General features: G+C 37.6%; 1 protein-coding gene across 5 annotated transcripts in view; it reads right to left on the bottom strand.

Annotated features, from left to right (window-relative positions):
* The window catches only part of GSK3B (glycogen synthase kinase 3 beta), a 234,089-nt gene that overhangs the window by 82,762 nt on the left and 135,044 nt on the right, over nt 1-16,283 (bottom strand). For all 5 annotated transcript variants that reach the window (XM_021068185.1, XM_021068182.1, XM_021068187.1 and 2 more), the window contains 2 exon segments: nt 4,424-4,534; nt 451-581 (listed from right to left, as the gene is read on the bottom strand). In XM_021068185.1, the coding sequence (XP_020923844.1) occupies nt 451-581; nt 4,424-4,534 (242 nt within the window).

The following is a 16,283-nucleotide window of genomic DNA, read 5'->3' as shown; positions in this document are numbered from 1 at the left end:
GAGTCTTGGCCTTGCTTTCTGAATTTAGTATTTCTTAGAGATCATTCCTTTTCAATTCATAGAAAGCCACTTGTGTGTATTATGTTATATGTATTATATACTACATATATTATGTATCATAATTTATTTGGTCATTTTCCTGATAGACATTTATAAACAATTCTATGATAAAAATCCTAGTGTATATATAGCATTTTGTAAAAATGTGAATATATGCAAGAGAATAATTCCTAGGAGTTAAACTGCTGGATAAAAGACTACACACATTTACAATTCTAACAGAATTTACCAAAACTACCCTCACAAGAAATTACACCAGTTTATATACTCAAATAAGGGTAACAAAATTCTTAGACTGATAATGCAAATGAACATATTTTAAAAGAGTACATAGGGTGGGAGGGTGGGGAAGGAGAGAAGAGAAGGGAGGTGAATTGAGAGCTAGCTTACCTTCCAAAGTCACAGAGTTTTAAGACAGCTGTATCAGGATCCAACAAGAGGTTCTGTGGTTTAATATCCCGATGGCAGATTCCAAAGGAATGGATATAGGCTAAACTTCGGAACAGCTGATACATATACAACTGGAATAAAGAGTAAAAATCAACTGAACGCTTTCTATCCCAAACAATTAATCAGGAACAAAATAACATTTTCAGAAAGAACAAGCAAAATGCTGGGGACTGTTCACTCAATCTTCCTTTAACAATTTTCATGTAATTTCTGTATTAATTATCTAAGTATAGTTTCATTAACCAATACTGTATCTGTACCATTGCTTAATAATTTAAAAAAGGAAATTTTACAATGTGCTTTTATAATTTTTTATTTTACCAACATCCTACCACAAACCTATTTTTTTCTAAACACAGATTAAAAATATCAGAGGATAGTCCAAATCATATGCCTAACAAGTAACAGTTTACTTAGATCAAAATCCAAGTTTTCTGTTTTTTTAAGTTCATCATCCTTTATCAGCCCCAGGGTTACTGATACAGGGGTCTGGGAAACCTCACATGTAAACTGAGAAAATCTATAATCAACGATTTATCAAGGCACCAGGTAATCTATTAATAGCATCAACACTCCTGTTAATATCCTTCAGAAATAAGTAGACTTTAAAATGCCATTTATAAACAGATCCTAGATGACTACTGCCATCAATTTCAAAGAATATTTACTTAGTTTTATTACAAATCAAGATACACTGTGAAACTGGGTCTGCATGGAAGAAAGAAATGACTCTTGACTGGGGAAGAGAGTGTCTTTATGAAGAAAGTAAATACATCTTCAATCTTCTATTTCTTCCAAGGTCAGTGTTCACTTATAAATGATTTTGACTACTCACCTTCTGACTTTACCCCAGTTATATACCAATAAAAGAACTTTTGAAATGATTCAAAACAAAGATACCAGTCTCTTGGTAAAACAACAACAATAAAGACAGTTAAAGGTCAGGTAAAGCATTGACATAAGCTATCATGTACATATGAAGTGGTCTTGATGCCTATAAAAATAAATCTAAGCACCAATTTATAGGAAATACTGAGGACAGAGAAACATGTTAACAACATTATCATAATCCTATCAGCAAAATCCAGACTCAAAATTGTAGGTCAAACAGCCCAGTTTCTCCGTGCCCCCATTCTTGGCTGTACCTGTGGCACATGGAAGTTCCTGGGCTAGGGATCAAACCTGAGCTGCATGTGCACGTTAAGCCACAGCCGTGGCAATGCAGGATCCTTAACCCACTGTGTCAGGTTAGGGATGGAACTGGTAACGCCATAGGGAGAAGCTGGATCATTAACTCACTATAACACAGTGGGAACTCCCAGGCCCAATTTCTTTAACAATAAAGTTGTTAAACATTAGAAACATTAGAGGCACATTAGCCAATTATAACATATGGATCTTACTTGGATCTCAACTCTAATAAAGAAACTTGTAACAATATGTTATCATATTGGGAATATAAATAGTAATTGAATATTTAATGATACTAACGAAATATTATTTGTATAGTTAAGAAAATGGTATTGTAATTATATTTTAAAAAGTCTCTTTTACTTGTTAATTTATTTATTATACACAAACACAGAGAAATACTTGCAGATGAAAATAATAACTATGATTTGTTTAAAAGGAAGTAGAGAGCAGAGGATGGTATAGATGAAACAAGGGTGGCCATGAATTAATAACTGTTGAAGTTGTGTCATGGGCACAACTGGGGGTCACTATTCCATTTTCTCTACTCCTATTTGAACTCTTCATTAACAGAAACAAAAGTTTATGGTGACTAAAGAAAAGATATTTAAATCTATAAAATTTCTGTAGACAGATACACGAAAAAAATTATTTGGCATATTATATGTTATGAAGTGGTGGGAAAATAGGTGTTGCTTAGTTGGGGAACATATAAATCTGCTAAGAGGTAAATAAATTTAGAGGGCAGATTCAGCAGAAGTATTACTATAACCTTCTCTTTTCCAAGTAAATTTCATCAATTCAAAATATATGACTTTTCTAGCTCCTTTAACCACTTTCATAACACTATACATTTTTGTTTTGTACAGTCTGATTTTCTCCCTTTTAGAGAAGGAAAAATTTTTTTATTAGGTTTCATATTATCCTTCAAGCATTTATCATTTATCTGAATTAAAGAGGTGGAATAAAAACTGGTCTAACTGCTGTGCACCTCTTATTAAATGCTCTCATCATTTTTACCAACATGAAGCTAAGGAGAGAATGGATCAGTAACTTGTCCTAAAGCACTTAACTAAGCAGCAAAGTTGGGCCTCAAAACTAGGTCTTCAGGAACTAAATCGAGGGTTTCTTCTGCTTCATAAATGTGCCAGTGCTGTGCACTGCCAATAAAGAAAATCACAAGGTAGATAGAAACCATTACCATTCTAAATTAAGAAGCTCAAAGATTATCCTAGATTTAGGGAGCTCAAAAAGACATACTATTACACTGCTTATCTTAAACAGGACCTGATAATTAAAAAAAAACAATAAAGTACTAAAGTAAATTTATAGTAGAAAAACTATGTCTTTTAGTTCCTGCTTTTATCTACTGAGCCACAACCTCAACCAAGTTTTTTTTTTGTCTTTCGTCTTTTGTCTTTTTGTTGTTGTTGTTGTTGCTATTTCTTGGGCCGCTCCCGCGGCATATGGAGGTTCCCAGGCTAGGGGCTGAATCGGAGCTGTAGCCACCGGCCTACGCCAGAGCCACAGCAACACAGGATCCGAGCCGCGTCTGCAACCTACACCACAGCTCACGGCAACGCCGGATCGTTAACCCACTGAGCAAGGGCAGGGACCGAACCCGCAACCTCATGGTTCCTAGTCGGATTCGTTAACCACTGCGCCACGACGGGAACTCCTCAACCAAGTTTTGATAAGCCCAAATAAAATTACACCATAATTAGATTTTTTAATTCCTAGCACCGAATTCAACAGGACTCCTGGACCCCTTGCCAAAATCTAGCTACCGAAGTCCTGCTTCGGTACCCATTTTACTACTATAAAATTGCAACAATTAAGTAAAGCTTCAATACTCAAAACATTTAGAGTCAATGCCATTTTACTTTCTAGAGTTATTTGTATAAAAGATCAATGCAAGAAATTATACTTTGATACCTGAACTTTAAAACTTAACTCATAGTTTTTACAATGTCATAGTTAAACAAATGACCATGTCTAATATTCTACCACAACTTTAGTCATCATTATGCTGGATAAACTGCTAGTCACTCTGTCATGAGTTCTTTCAAACAAACAAGATAAAGAAATTCCCCTGTGGTATAATGGGTTAAGGATCCAACACTGCTGCAGCTGTGGCACAGGTTGCGACTACAATATGGGTTTGATCCCTGGAACTTCCATATGGTGTGGGTACGATCAAAACAAACAAATAAACAAACAAATGACACTGATATCAGGTACCAAAAATTAAGTACCAAGTTAAAGAGTCTGGGCATATTTAAAATTGTCAAAAGTTAAAACTTCAGCTACAGACACATGATGTATATATATAAATATAAATAGCAATAAAACATTGCAACCATATTTTATAATTTTATATGATATACTTGCTCCTATCTCAGTCTATGGCAGAAAAAGGGTAATAAGAAATTAAATAAAAAGATGCCCTGGCTAATAAAATTAAAGTCAGTAACTACCTGTGAAGAATTTCACTTGTCAGAAAGATAACAGATACCTTTATTACCTGAGTCATGAAAGTTTAAAAGGTGATGGCTTTAAAACTTTCAAACTGTACAAAAATTTAACGAAGTTCTAGCAATACCTATTTTGCAGCTTTTCTCCCTCAGTATGAGATGCAATAATAAGTTAAAACACACCTAGCACTCTCTCTTGCTCATATTAAGTTAGCTTTAAAATGGGAAATGGCTCCATTTTTACCTACCTTGACATAGATCACAGGGAGCGTCTGTTTGGCTCGACTATAGTGTCTGGCAACTCTGTATACTGTTTCCGGAACATAGTCCAGCACCAGATTAAGATAGACCTCATCTTTCTGAAAGAGTTTATTAAAAACATACAAACCAAAAGAACAAGATTAAGAAACAGTCTTTAAATATTCAAATTAGAGTAAATTCTTGAGACATTCACATATTCGGAATTTTAAGTAAAAGATTCATTTACTCAATTTCAATTACACAAAATCAATTCAGAATATAACCATAATAGTAAAAACAAGTCTACCACACTTTTTTTTTTTTAACTAACAATTTCATGGCAAAAACACAGCCATTTCAATACTGTTAAGATTCCTAATCACATTTAAACTACTATTTTATTTTGGTTACATGATTTTAGAGGATACCATCTGTCCACAAAATTTTGTGTTTTCTAATTTGAGAATCATTGCCTTATATCCTACCAGGAAAGATTACATCGTAGTAGAATGAATACTTAACTAGGAGCTAAGAAATATGCATTTCTGGCCCTAACTCTGCTAACTGATACAAGTCACTTTATTTCTCTAGGCTTCTTCAACTGTGACATGAAAAGTTGGACTTCAAAATTTCTCTAACCTCTACAAAAAGATTCTCTGGTTGTCTGATAATCTATAATTAATAGAACAACCACATGTCTTCTACGATTAACTGGGGGAAGAAAAAGAGTATCTTATAAGGCAGCAAGTTACTATACTCACAAGTTTATTGCTGGCCCTATACTTAAACATCCATTCCCAGCAGCATAAAGACACCAATCCAAGATCAGTGGAAAGAAAGAAGGGAATTCCAACTAAATACTAAGTAGATATGAGGAACAGAGTGCTACCTTCACTTTATTCAGGTGAATAATGTCAGATAAGCAAACTGAAGCAGAAAACAAAGTTGAGAATCACTGTTTCAAGTACAGAAGTGGCTACTGGCTACTGAATGGGAAAACCTGCAGGTAAATTTTCACAACCTTCACAGTTTGAAATCATCTTACCTATTAAAATGAAATAAAAAATTTCAATTTTCAGCATTTATTGAGCATTTTCTATGTCAGTAGCCATTGCAGAGGACGTAAAGGTTCAGGTAAAAGAGATGCATCTAAATTGAGTATGGAGGGACATTTAAGGCAGAGAAAAATATATTCAAGATGTGGAGTTGAAGAACACAGTAGAGCTCAGGAAACAGTTTAGTGAGACAACATGCCACTGACCCTTTACCCTTCACTTTTCCTCACTTTTTCATGTTTTCCTCTCTTCCTTCCATATCTAGCTTAAAACTCCATGGTCTATCATTACCCTCACTCTGGAACAAGGGAAGCAGTAAACAGTAGCAAAGGGCTGCTACCTGTATTTATAAAGTTTTATAGGAACACAGATATGCTCATTCACTTAAGTATTGTCCATGGCTGCTTTTGGACTGCAATAGCAGAGCTGAATAGTTTTGACAGAGATCATATAGCCTGCAAACCCCAAAATATTTACTATCTGGCCCTTTATTAAAAAGTTAGTCAAGTCTGCTCTCACATAAACCCTTTTCTTATAACATACTTGTTTCATAAACTATAACCCGGGTTAGAACCACTTTTCTACCCATTCTATGCATGTACCCACAGAACTGAACACGGCTGCAAAGAAACTTAAGATTGGCCTGACTGATCTCACATTAAATTCATCATCAAGAAATTTAATCTGCCCCTATTGCATTAGTCTAGTCCATTCACATTTTCGAGCCACTTAATTTTTTCTCTCCTTGTCTTCAACCTCCAATATCTCTTCTCCCATCCCCAACCTCTGCTGATGACTTTGCTTACACCACTACATGTACCCATTTACCAGCATCCGTCACCATATGCTTTTCTTTCACTACTCTAACTGGAGATAAGGTGACCAGGCTCTTTTCTAAGGTAAACTCTGCTACAGGTAAAGAAACAACAAACTTCTGCTTTTCCTATTCACACTCATTACTTTCATAATTTTTCTTTCTCCATCAATTACTTTTTTTCCTGTGAGAGCATTACAATTAGCACACAAACCTACTGTTATTTCTCCCATCACTAAAATATTTTAACGGCACTTATCATTGCCATCCTATTTTCTAGGCTTCTTCAAAAGAGGTATTTATAATGACTTTCTCCAATAGCTGGCTCTTCGCAATCTCTCTAAAACTGACTCCAACAGAATTTTACCACCACTATCACGTCAGAATTATTCATCAAGATCAATAATCTTGTTGTATCCAATGCAAATTTTCAGGCATCATCTTTCCCCTTCCTAATACTTGACTTAAGACTACCATCTGACATAGCTGATGATGTTTCCTACTTTGAAACACTTGCTTCACTTTTTTTTTTTTTTTTTTTGCCATTTCTTGGGTTGCTTCCACGGCATATGGAGGTTCCCAGGCTAGGGGTTGAATCAGAGCTATAGCCACTGGCCTACGCCAGAGCCACAGCAACTCGGGATCTGAGCTGCGTCTGTAACCTAACCACAGCTCACAGCAACGCCGGATCCTTAACCCACTGAGCAAGGCCAGTGATCGAACCTGCAAGCTCATGGTTTCTAGTCGGATTCGTTAACCACTTAGCCACGAAGGGAAGTCCTTCACTTGGGTTTTAGAACAATACTCTTCTGGTTTTCATCCTGTCTTTAGGATAGCTCTTCTGGCTCTTCATTTCTGGTTCCCTGTATTCTCCTTTATCTCTTAAGGAATAGAGGATCCTAAGGTTCAGTCCTCAGATCTCTGTAAACTCATTCAACCAGTCTAATGGCTCAATACTACTATACACTGATAACCTAAATTCATGTATCTCTTGGACCTCTGCCTTTAAATCCAAGCAAGTATACCCAACTGTATACTTTAAACTGTTCAGGCTAAAATCCTTAACATCATTATTAATTCCCCTCCTCCCTTCTTTCTCTTAAATATATAATACATTCCCCATATCCATATATCAAAAGAATACTAATGGTTCCACCTATAAAATTTATCCAGGATCCAGCCACTTTCTTGACCATCTTCACTGCTACAACCCTAGTCTGATCCACTATCATCTCTCACCTAGATTATTGCACCATCCTCCTAGATAGTCTCCCTGCTTCCACCTTCTAGCCCTTTACAATCTAATATCAACAAAATATAAGGTAGACTGTATCTCTTCCACTCCACTTAATTAAGATTTGTTCTCACAAATTAGTGGTGTACAAGGTCCTACACACACACTTCCTTATTTCTCTGTCCTCTAACTCTACTCCTCTCCCATCTCTAAAGATGAGAGCTTGCTGCTGTTTCTTGATCACATCTGGCAGGCTTTGGCATTCGGGGCCTCTGAACTGATTAGCCCCTCGGTTTGGAATGTCCTCCAATATAAACGCGAGGCTCACTTGCCTCAACTCCTTCAAATCTTTGCTTAAGTGTTACCTCTTAGCGCGGCTTTCCCTAATCTCCCCATTTAAAATTGTAACCTATTCCTCCACTCCATACTCCCATAGGCCTTCCCCATGAAACTTACCACTTTCTAGGCACACAGTTTATTTTTTATCGTCTGCTTTCCCCCACTGGACTAAACTCCATTGAGGGAAAAAGTTTTATTCTTTTCTGTTTTGCAGCAAGTTTGGATTACTTAAATAGTCTTTAAATTTGGACAACTAGGTAGGTAATTAGACAAGGATAGATAAAGAGCAAAAAGGTGCAAGGGGAAAAGGTAGTTGAACTTTTATTGAATGAATCTTAGAATATTTTAAGCAACTACGTTTTATAAGTGGTTGAAAATACAGTTGGTTGGTCAAGTCAAACTCAGACAATAAGAATAAAGTAGAGTTAAGAGAGTTAGGTAATAACTATGAAAACAGTTCTTTATCCTCACTCTCTTACATACACATTCGTTATAGGTGAGTGATTCTAAGTATAAGATCTTTGAAACTTAAAAAGTAGGTAACATCAGGGGACAGCTTAGCAATGACTAGGAAAGAGAACTAAGAGGCATAAAAGAGAAAGGAAAGACTAGCACCAAGAGATCCAAAGCTGAATTTTGGATACTGGTCAGATTCACTTCCACTGAGCCACAACAGGAAATCCCCTCAAAGCTGAATTTTAGTAATGATGAGTTGTGGAGCAGCAAAGTGTTTCAATGATAGGAAGGATGGCACTGAAAAGGTTGTTGGATCTGGTACATCATGGTTCAGTGATGGCGTTAGAGCAGTTTCAGATGATGGTGCCAGTAGCAACCAACCTACAGTGAGTTCATGAGTGAGCAGATGGCAGACAAGGAATAGGAGGCAGTTAACTTAGTTTGTTTTTACAAAATCCCTAGATGGTGAAAGTATGGAGAAAGCTGGGAGCTGGTAACTTGAGGGAAACAAAGCCAATGATAAATTGTTGATGTGCTTTTTGTTTGTATTTTTTAATGGCTAAAAGTCCCAACTTTATTTGAGGCTCACTGGATAAAGATAAAGTTATAAAAAAGGAAAGAAAAGGGGTAACTGATAAAACAAAGTTCTAAAATATCTCAAGGAGAGGAAAACAAGAATACAGAGGAGCGATACCGTGTAGTAATTAAGAGGCAAGGTTAGCAAGAGTCATACAAACTACACAGAAGTGCCAACTCTGCTACATAGGTTATGTGACCATAGTAAGTTAACCTTTCTAAGCCAGTTTCCTGTAAGGGAGTGCTAATGATGATATCTACTTTAAAAGATTGTCGTAAGATTATAAAAAAATAATATATACCAAGCTCTTTAAGTATATTACCTGGCATATAATAAAAACTCAATTTTAACTATTATCATCTTTAAAAAGAAATGACATCACATTTTTTTCCTCTCATACCTCTAAAATAAGTGATTAGGTGTTAGTGATAATTTTAAGTAAAAATGAATGTACAGGCAGTTCCCGTCGTGGCTCATTGGTTAATGAATCCAACCAGGAACCATGAGGTTACAGGTTCGATCCCTGACCTCACTCAGTGGGTTAAGGATCCGGCGTTGCCGTGAACTGTGGTGTAGGTCACAGACGTGGCCTGGATCCTACGTTGCTGTGGCTATGGTATAGGCTGGTGGCTACAGCTCAAATTAGACCCCTAGCCTGGGAACCTCCATATGCCGTGGGTGCGGCTCTAGAAAAGACAAAAAAAAAAGACAAAAAAAAAAAAATTGAATGTATGTCTGGTGAATGAATGTTTAAATATGTCTAATAACCCTTATTTCTTTTAAAATAAGAGATAAGGTTATGTATAAAAGTGAGTGTAGCAAAATGTAGCAAAAGTATGTTGAAGACTAAAAGGTGAAAATTTCAAAGACCAAAATTTAGACAAAAAATTAATTCCAAGTTAAAGTGAGGGAGGTCTGATAAAAGAGAATAAAACAGAATGCTAAACTGGTGTCAAAGGGATTGCTGTGTAAGTAGAATCCAAGGAATGGTAAGTCTTAAGGTTTTGGAAAGGTCATTAATACAGATGTTCAAATTATTATTTGATTACAAGGTTTCTTGATTTTAATAAATTGTTTGACAAGGTTAATCATAATATATTTATAAGTGACCTGGAGATATGTACGGCAATTTAATTCATTTGCTAAATAATCATACCAAAAGTAAATAAAAAGACCAAAAAATATGAATACAAAGTTCAAGGGCTATTTCTGGTTGTAGGACTACAAACTCTCCTTCCCTTGTTCTAGTCAAATTTTCATAAATGATTTCATTTATTAGAAGGTGCAAAAGCAAATGCCCTCGATGGCTAAACAACAGATGTAAATGTGTGATGCAGTAAAGAGGCAGAAATTGGTAAATCAGTACAAGACTTACCTAAAAGCATTCTAATTTTTTTTTTTAAATTAACAGTGTTCTACCGAAATAAAATGCATGAAGGGATGGGTTTGGCAGTCAGTTTACAATTTTCTGACTTTAACACACCACCTAATATTGACACAAACCTAGAAAAAAATAGCTTAAAAGACCAAATAAGAATTTAAAGGACTAGTTAAGTCTGGAATGCTAAGCCAAACCCACAGTACAAAATTTAACAAATCTTAATTCTTTAAAATCAAAGAATTAATTAATTAATTAATTTTTGTCTTTTGTCTTTTTGTTGTTGTGTTGTTGCTATTTCTTGGGCCGCTCCCGCGGCATATGGAGGTTCCCAGGCTAGGGGTTGAATCGGAGCTGTAGCCACCGGCCTACGCCAGAGCCACAGCAACACGGGATCCGAGCCGTGTCTGCAACCTACACCACACACAGCTCACGGCAACGCTGGATCGTTAACCCACTGAGCAAGGGCAGGGACCGAACCCGCCACCTCATGGTTCCTAGTCAGATTCATTAACCACTGCGCCACGACGGGAACTCCCAAAGAATTAATTTATTATGTAGAATGACAGATAAGACTTGACAGTAATTCATCTGGAAAATAAATGATAGGTATAACTAACCAGAGCTCAAAAGGAATCAATAATGAGACACAGCTAATGAAAAAATTTGATACAGTATTAGGTTACAGTAGCAGTATTGTGTTCAGATCAACAAAGATAATTCCACTCTACTTTGCACAGTTCAGGCTTCATTTGACAAGACAGATACTATCCATTTTTAGGCAGTATATTTGATTCATAATGTTAACAAAGCAGAATACATTAAAGGAAGGTTAATGAAACCATGTCTGCTATAGGTCGAATGTCCTAAATTACTGCACTATGAGAAATACGGAAGCTCAAATTATATTTAGACTAGTATTTTTCAGATTAACATCTTTTTGCTCAAATAATATTTATTCACCTCATTAGTTATCAAAAACTTGCCAATTTTCTGGAGTTCCTGTCATGGTGCAGTGGAAATGAATCTGACTAGGAACCATGAGGTTGTGGGTTCAATCCCTGGCCTTGCTCAGTGGGTTAAGGATCTGGCATTGCCATGAGCTGTGGTGAAGGTTGCAGAGGCGGCTCGGATCTGGTGTGGCTGTGGCTCTAGCGTAGGCCAGCGGCAACAGCTCCGATTAGACCCCTAGACTGGGAACCTCCACATGCCACGGGTGCGCCCTAAAAAGACAAAAAGACAAAAAAATAAAAATTAAAAAATTAAAACTTGCCAATTTTTTTTACTATAGAAGAGGTCTATCCATTTTGTAGGTATAGTGTTAACTGTCTCTGACATTTAAAAGCTGTCATTTCAACTATTCATTTTCTGAGACACTGGAGGTGTCTCATTACACTCAAAGGTACTGTAAACTACCTTTTACTTCATGGCTCTGTGCTTGTATTCAAATTAAATTCACCTTAAAAAAAATCTAATTGGTTCCTAAGACTAATACCCAAAATCACCAATAATACTATCACCAACACTGATTTGAAATAAATGGATTCAACAACATCATATTCTTTAAATTCTCTTGTTAAACCTACAAATGTTCTGCTGTAAACTAAATAGCCTCAGGAATAATCCCTGAGGGGAGAGTGTCCATTCCAAGGAAACATCACAGTAGAGAAAATACTAACATTTTCATGTTCCCAAAGTAGTTTTGTTTGGAGAGTTATGCAAAAGATAATTCATGAGACTGGGGATACTAATATTTCAAGATGAAATAAGGACAGGATTCAGCATTTCTACCACTTGTAATTCTCTGGAAAACTTCAGGTTTGCTGTTTTCTCAATGTAATCTCTCCTTTTTAGAAAGAGTAGCAGTAAGTTTTAAAAAGCCAAGTACAAAACCACAACGTATAAAGAGTATATCATTTAGATAGAGATACTGAAAACAGATTACTAAGAGAAATTGCTAATTTCAGTGAGAAAGTGCTAATTTCAAAGAACAGTTAACCTGGCTTCCAAATTATATGACATACAGTTTGGGGAATATTTCTCTCTATGGTTCCGTTTTCCTAGCTATCATTTTCAACAACCTACTCTCTGTTGATAATCTCCCGCCTCTATGAACTCCATTCTAAACCCATTCACTGAGTTAAAAAATTCAAATGACAAAAGTTTGACCATACCTAACAAAAATTCAGCAAAACCTGAGATAATTCTATCCCTTGGAAAACAGACACTACTTACTATGCTGCTCTTACTCTCAGATAATTTTTCAAGTCAAGAAAACAGAATTGCTTAAAGCTGTAGTTTTTAGGTAGAATCATGCTATCATTCTAAAAATCTGATGGGATGCAAACCAGGATATCAGAGAATTCAATAATAAAGATATTCAACACAAGTATCATGGTAGCCCAGGATTCGCCTCAAAATTGGGTTTGGGGAACCTGCATGAGCAGGAAAACCTTCTAAGCAGATGCCTTTTTTTTGGATGAGTGTGCCAGGCTGGCAAAGATGGGAATAATCCCGACAGTAATGTGGATGCGGATTAAGCAAAAAATATTCTTTTGCTTGAGAGACCTGGGGAGGAAATGAGGAGAGAGAGATGTGTACCTAGCATGATACAATGATTATAGCAAGCTTGATCCTTATCTCACACCTTCAAAGAAAATAAATACCAAAATTATGTAAAGGTAAAACAATTATATAAATGTACCAGAAGAAATTATGTGTTTGAAAATATTGCAAGACAAAACATTTTTAAGTTGTTAAGTAAAATAATGCCAATCTGATCACATAAAAATGTAATAGTTTTATACTACTTATTAAAAAGAATAAACCAAATGAAAATACAACAATTTGGCAAAAAAAACCTATGCTTACACATGACCAAGAGATAATTTGTTTTTGTTTAAAATACAAATAGCTCTCTTAAAGTCAGTAAGAAAAGACTAACATTCTAATAGAAAAGGACATGAAGAGATGGCCATACAAATGGCCAATAAAAATGTAGAAAAATGCTCAATCTCATTTATAATTAAAGAAAAATAGCAATGAGCTACCATTTTTAATGTATCAAATTGGAGAAAAAAATTCAATATGAGAAAACTAAGTATCAGAACTGTGTCACTGTCCAAAATGCACCATTATATACTTCTGGTGAAAGCCCAAACTCTTGCCATCTTTTGGGAAATCAATGGTTCATTCCTCCCAAAGGGAAGATCAACAGACAGCCAACTGGACTCAGTGATATCATTTCTAGGAACTAAGTCTATGAAAACAATTCTAAGTGTGTGCTTGTGTGTATGCGTATGTGCTGCAAAGACTAATGAAAATTTGTAAAAAGAAACTTAAAATAATCTACATGTCAGAAAGTAAAGACATGCTCAAAATCAAAACTAAAGCCCACGTTAATGGAGATGTGTCAAAGGAGCATAGATGCTAACTGCAAAGAGCTCTCAATGACCAAATCAGGAACCATTTGATCAGTAAAATAAAGCAGTAGTAGGTTATGAGCATAAAATAAATAGGCACAAGTCCACACTGATATATGTATAAATAACAGATTAACAAATGGGGGAGAAGAGACAATGAGACAATCTTTCTTTTGGTTTTCTAGGGATGCACCAGTGGCATACCCCCCTCCTAGCGGTCGAATTGGGGGGATGTAGTTGCCGGCCTACACCATGTCACAGCAATGCAGGATCTGAGCTGCCCCTGCTACCTACACCATGGCTCAAGGCAATGCTGGAGCGAGGCCAGGGACTGAACTGGCATCCTCATGGATACTAAGTGGGTTCGTTAACCGCTGAGCCATGACAGGAACTCTGAGACAATCTTTCATACAAAAGAAATACAAATAGTCTACATAGCCATTTTGCCCTTAAGCAGAGTAAGTCCCCTCTTGTTAACTGTGGGCTGTGCATAGTGATTTCCTTCCAAAGGATACAGCATGGAAAATGGGGGGAAATAGTAACTTTACAATGGCGAAAACACAAAGATACTAGGTCTGTCAGGCGATCAAGCTTAATTGCAAATCATGTCGACAACATATACCCTTGATGAGATGTGATGAAGATGGCATTCTGTGGTAACTTACAGCTCTAGTTGATGATGAAATAAACAAGAGACAAATTCCAATAGTGAGGCAGTCTACAAGATATCTATTTAGTACTCCTCAATACTAAAACAAAGAAAGTCTGAGAGGGAGTTCCCATTGTGGCTCAGCAGGTTAAGAACTAACTAGTATCCATGAGGATGCAGGTTCAATCCCTGGCCTCAATCAATAGGCTAAGGACCCAGCACTGCCACAAGCTGCAGTGAAGGTTGCAGATGTGGCTTAGATCCAGTGTTGCTGTGGCTGTGGCATAGGCCAGCAGTGCAATTCCAATTCGATCCCTACCCTGGGAACTTCCATATGCTATATGTGTAGCCCTAAAATACAAACAAACAAAGAGTCTGAGAAATTGCCACAGCTAACAGGAACCTAAAAGACATAAAAATTGGGAGTGAGATCAAGATGGTGGAAGAGAAAGACATAGTTCTCACTTTCTCCCACAAACACATCAAAAAAACCATCTACATGCAGAACAATTCACATAGAGCATCTACTGAACGCTGGCAGATGACCTTAAACCTCCCAAAAGGGCAAGAAACCCTCCACATAACTGGGAAGAACAAAAGGGAAAAAAAAAAAGAACAGAGAGAGAGAGAAGAGGAAAAAAAAAAAAAAAAAGGAGATCATGATGGGACCTGAACTCCTGAGAGGGAGCTGTGAAAGAGTAAAGCAACACCCTGCACCCTGGGAGGCCACCTAACTGATGGGGTAATCAGCTAAGATGGCCAACCTCAAAGCCTCAGAAAAAAAGTGGAGCAGCCAGACTGAGGAGGCCAAGCAGAAAGACAGTCACATAAACCATTAGTACCACCACCCCTGGACAACACAGCCTGAGACACTAGGGTTGGGGCTGGGTCCTGAGACTCAGGCTCCAGAGTCCAGTTTCAGGGAGAGGACTGGGGTTGGTTGTGTGGAGACAGCCTGAAGGGCTAGGGAGTGGTGAGCCACAGCCAAGGGGACTCAGGAGGAGGCCTGGCTCCGCAGGAAAAGCAAGGAGACATTGCTGAGGAAGGCAAGAGAAGGAGGGGCAGGACCACCATAGGAGTATCTTTCTCTAGCATGTGTGGGCTCTCAGGTGGTGGGGCACTTCTTGCATGAACTACAGGGAGGTGGGGGCAAACTGCCATAGCCATCTCAGACTCCAGAAGTAGGCATGGCCCACCACCACTAGGGGTCTGTGAACAGGTACCACCTTTGATGCCAGTCACATCAGTGGTCTGCAGACAGGAGAGCCCTGCAACCAAGCACCACCCATTGTTGTTCTCACTGCCCTGAGAACGCACACTACTGCTACCACTGCCAAACACTCTGGGTGCCACCTACACCTGCCTGAGGGTCACTGCCACTTCCCAGGGCCCTGTAAACAAGAGCAGCCTATGCCTCTCCCCACAGAGCCTCACCACTGTCAATGGCCCAGCAACCAGGCACTGCTACTAGCCCTGTCCTTTGCTTCCATCTCCCTGGAAGTACGTGCAGACCATACACCAGCACACCCCCTTATCAAGGGATAACAGCCTGCACACACTGAGAAAAGAGACAGCAAGCAAACAATCAAATCAAAGCCTCACGCCAAAAAAAAAAAAGAAAGAAAAAAAGTAAGCCCCCAAAAACTACCCGGGGCGCTCTCACATATAAACAGACCTCTCAGAATAGTTGTTTTCTTGAAACTCACAGAATAAGAAAAATATAAGCAAAATGAAGAAGGTCAGGAACCATTCCCATTTAAAAGGACAGGAGGATTCCCCTGAAGGAGCTAACAATGAAATGGACCTCTGCAGTCTATTAAGAGCAGATACGAACAGTAATGCAGATCACTTTAGAAAGGAACTAGAAAATGTAAGGAGGAGCCAAGATAAGTTAGAAAATTCATTTGCAGAGATGCAAGCTGAGTTAAAGGCACTGAAGAGCAG

This window comes from Sus scrofa, chromosome 13, assembly GCF_000003025.6.
Source record: "Sus scrofa isolate TJ Tabasco breed Duroc chromosome 13, Sscrofa11.1, whole genome shotgun sequence".
Taxonomy (NCBI): Eukaryota; Metazoa; Chordata; class Mammalia; order Artiodactyla; family Suidae; genus Sus; species Sus scrofa.
The sequence above is the reverse complement of the archived record's forward strand: the minus strand, read 5'-3'. Positions and strand labels throughout refer to the sequence as shown.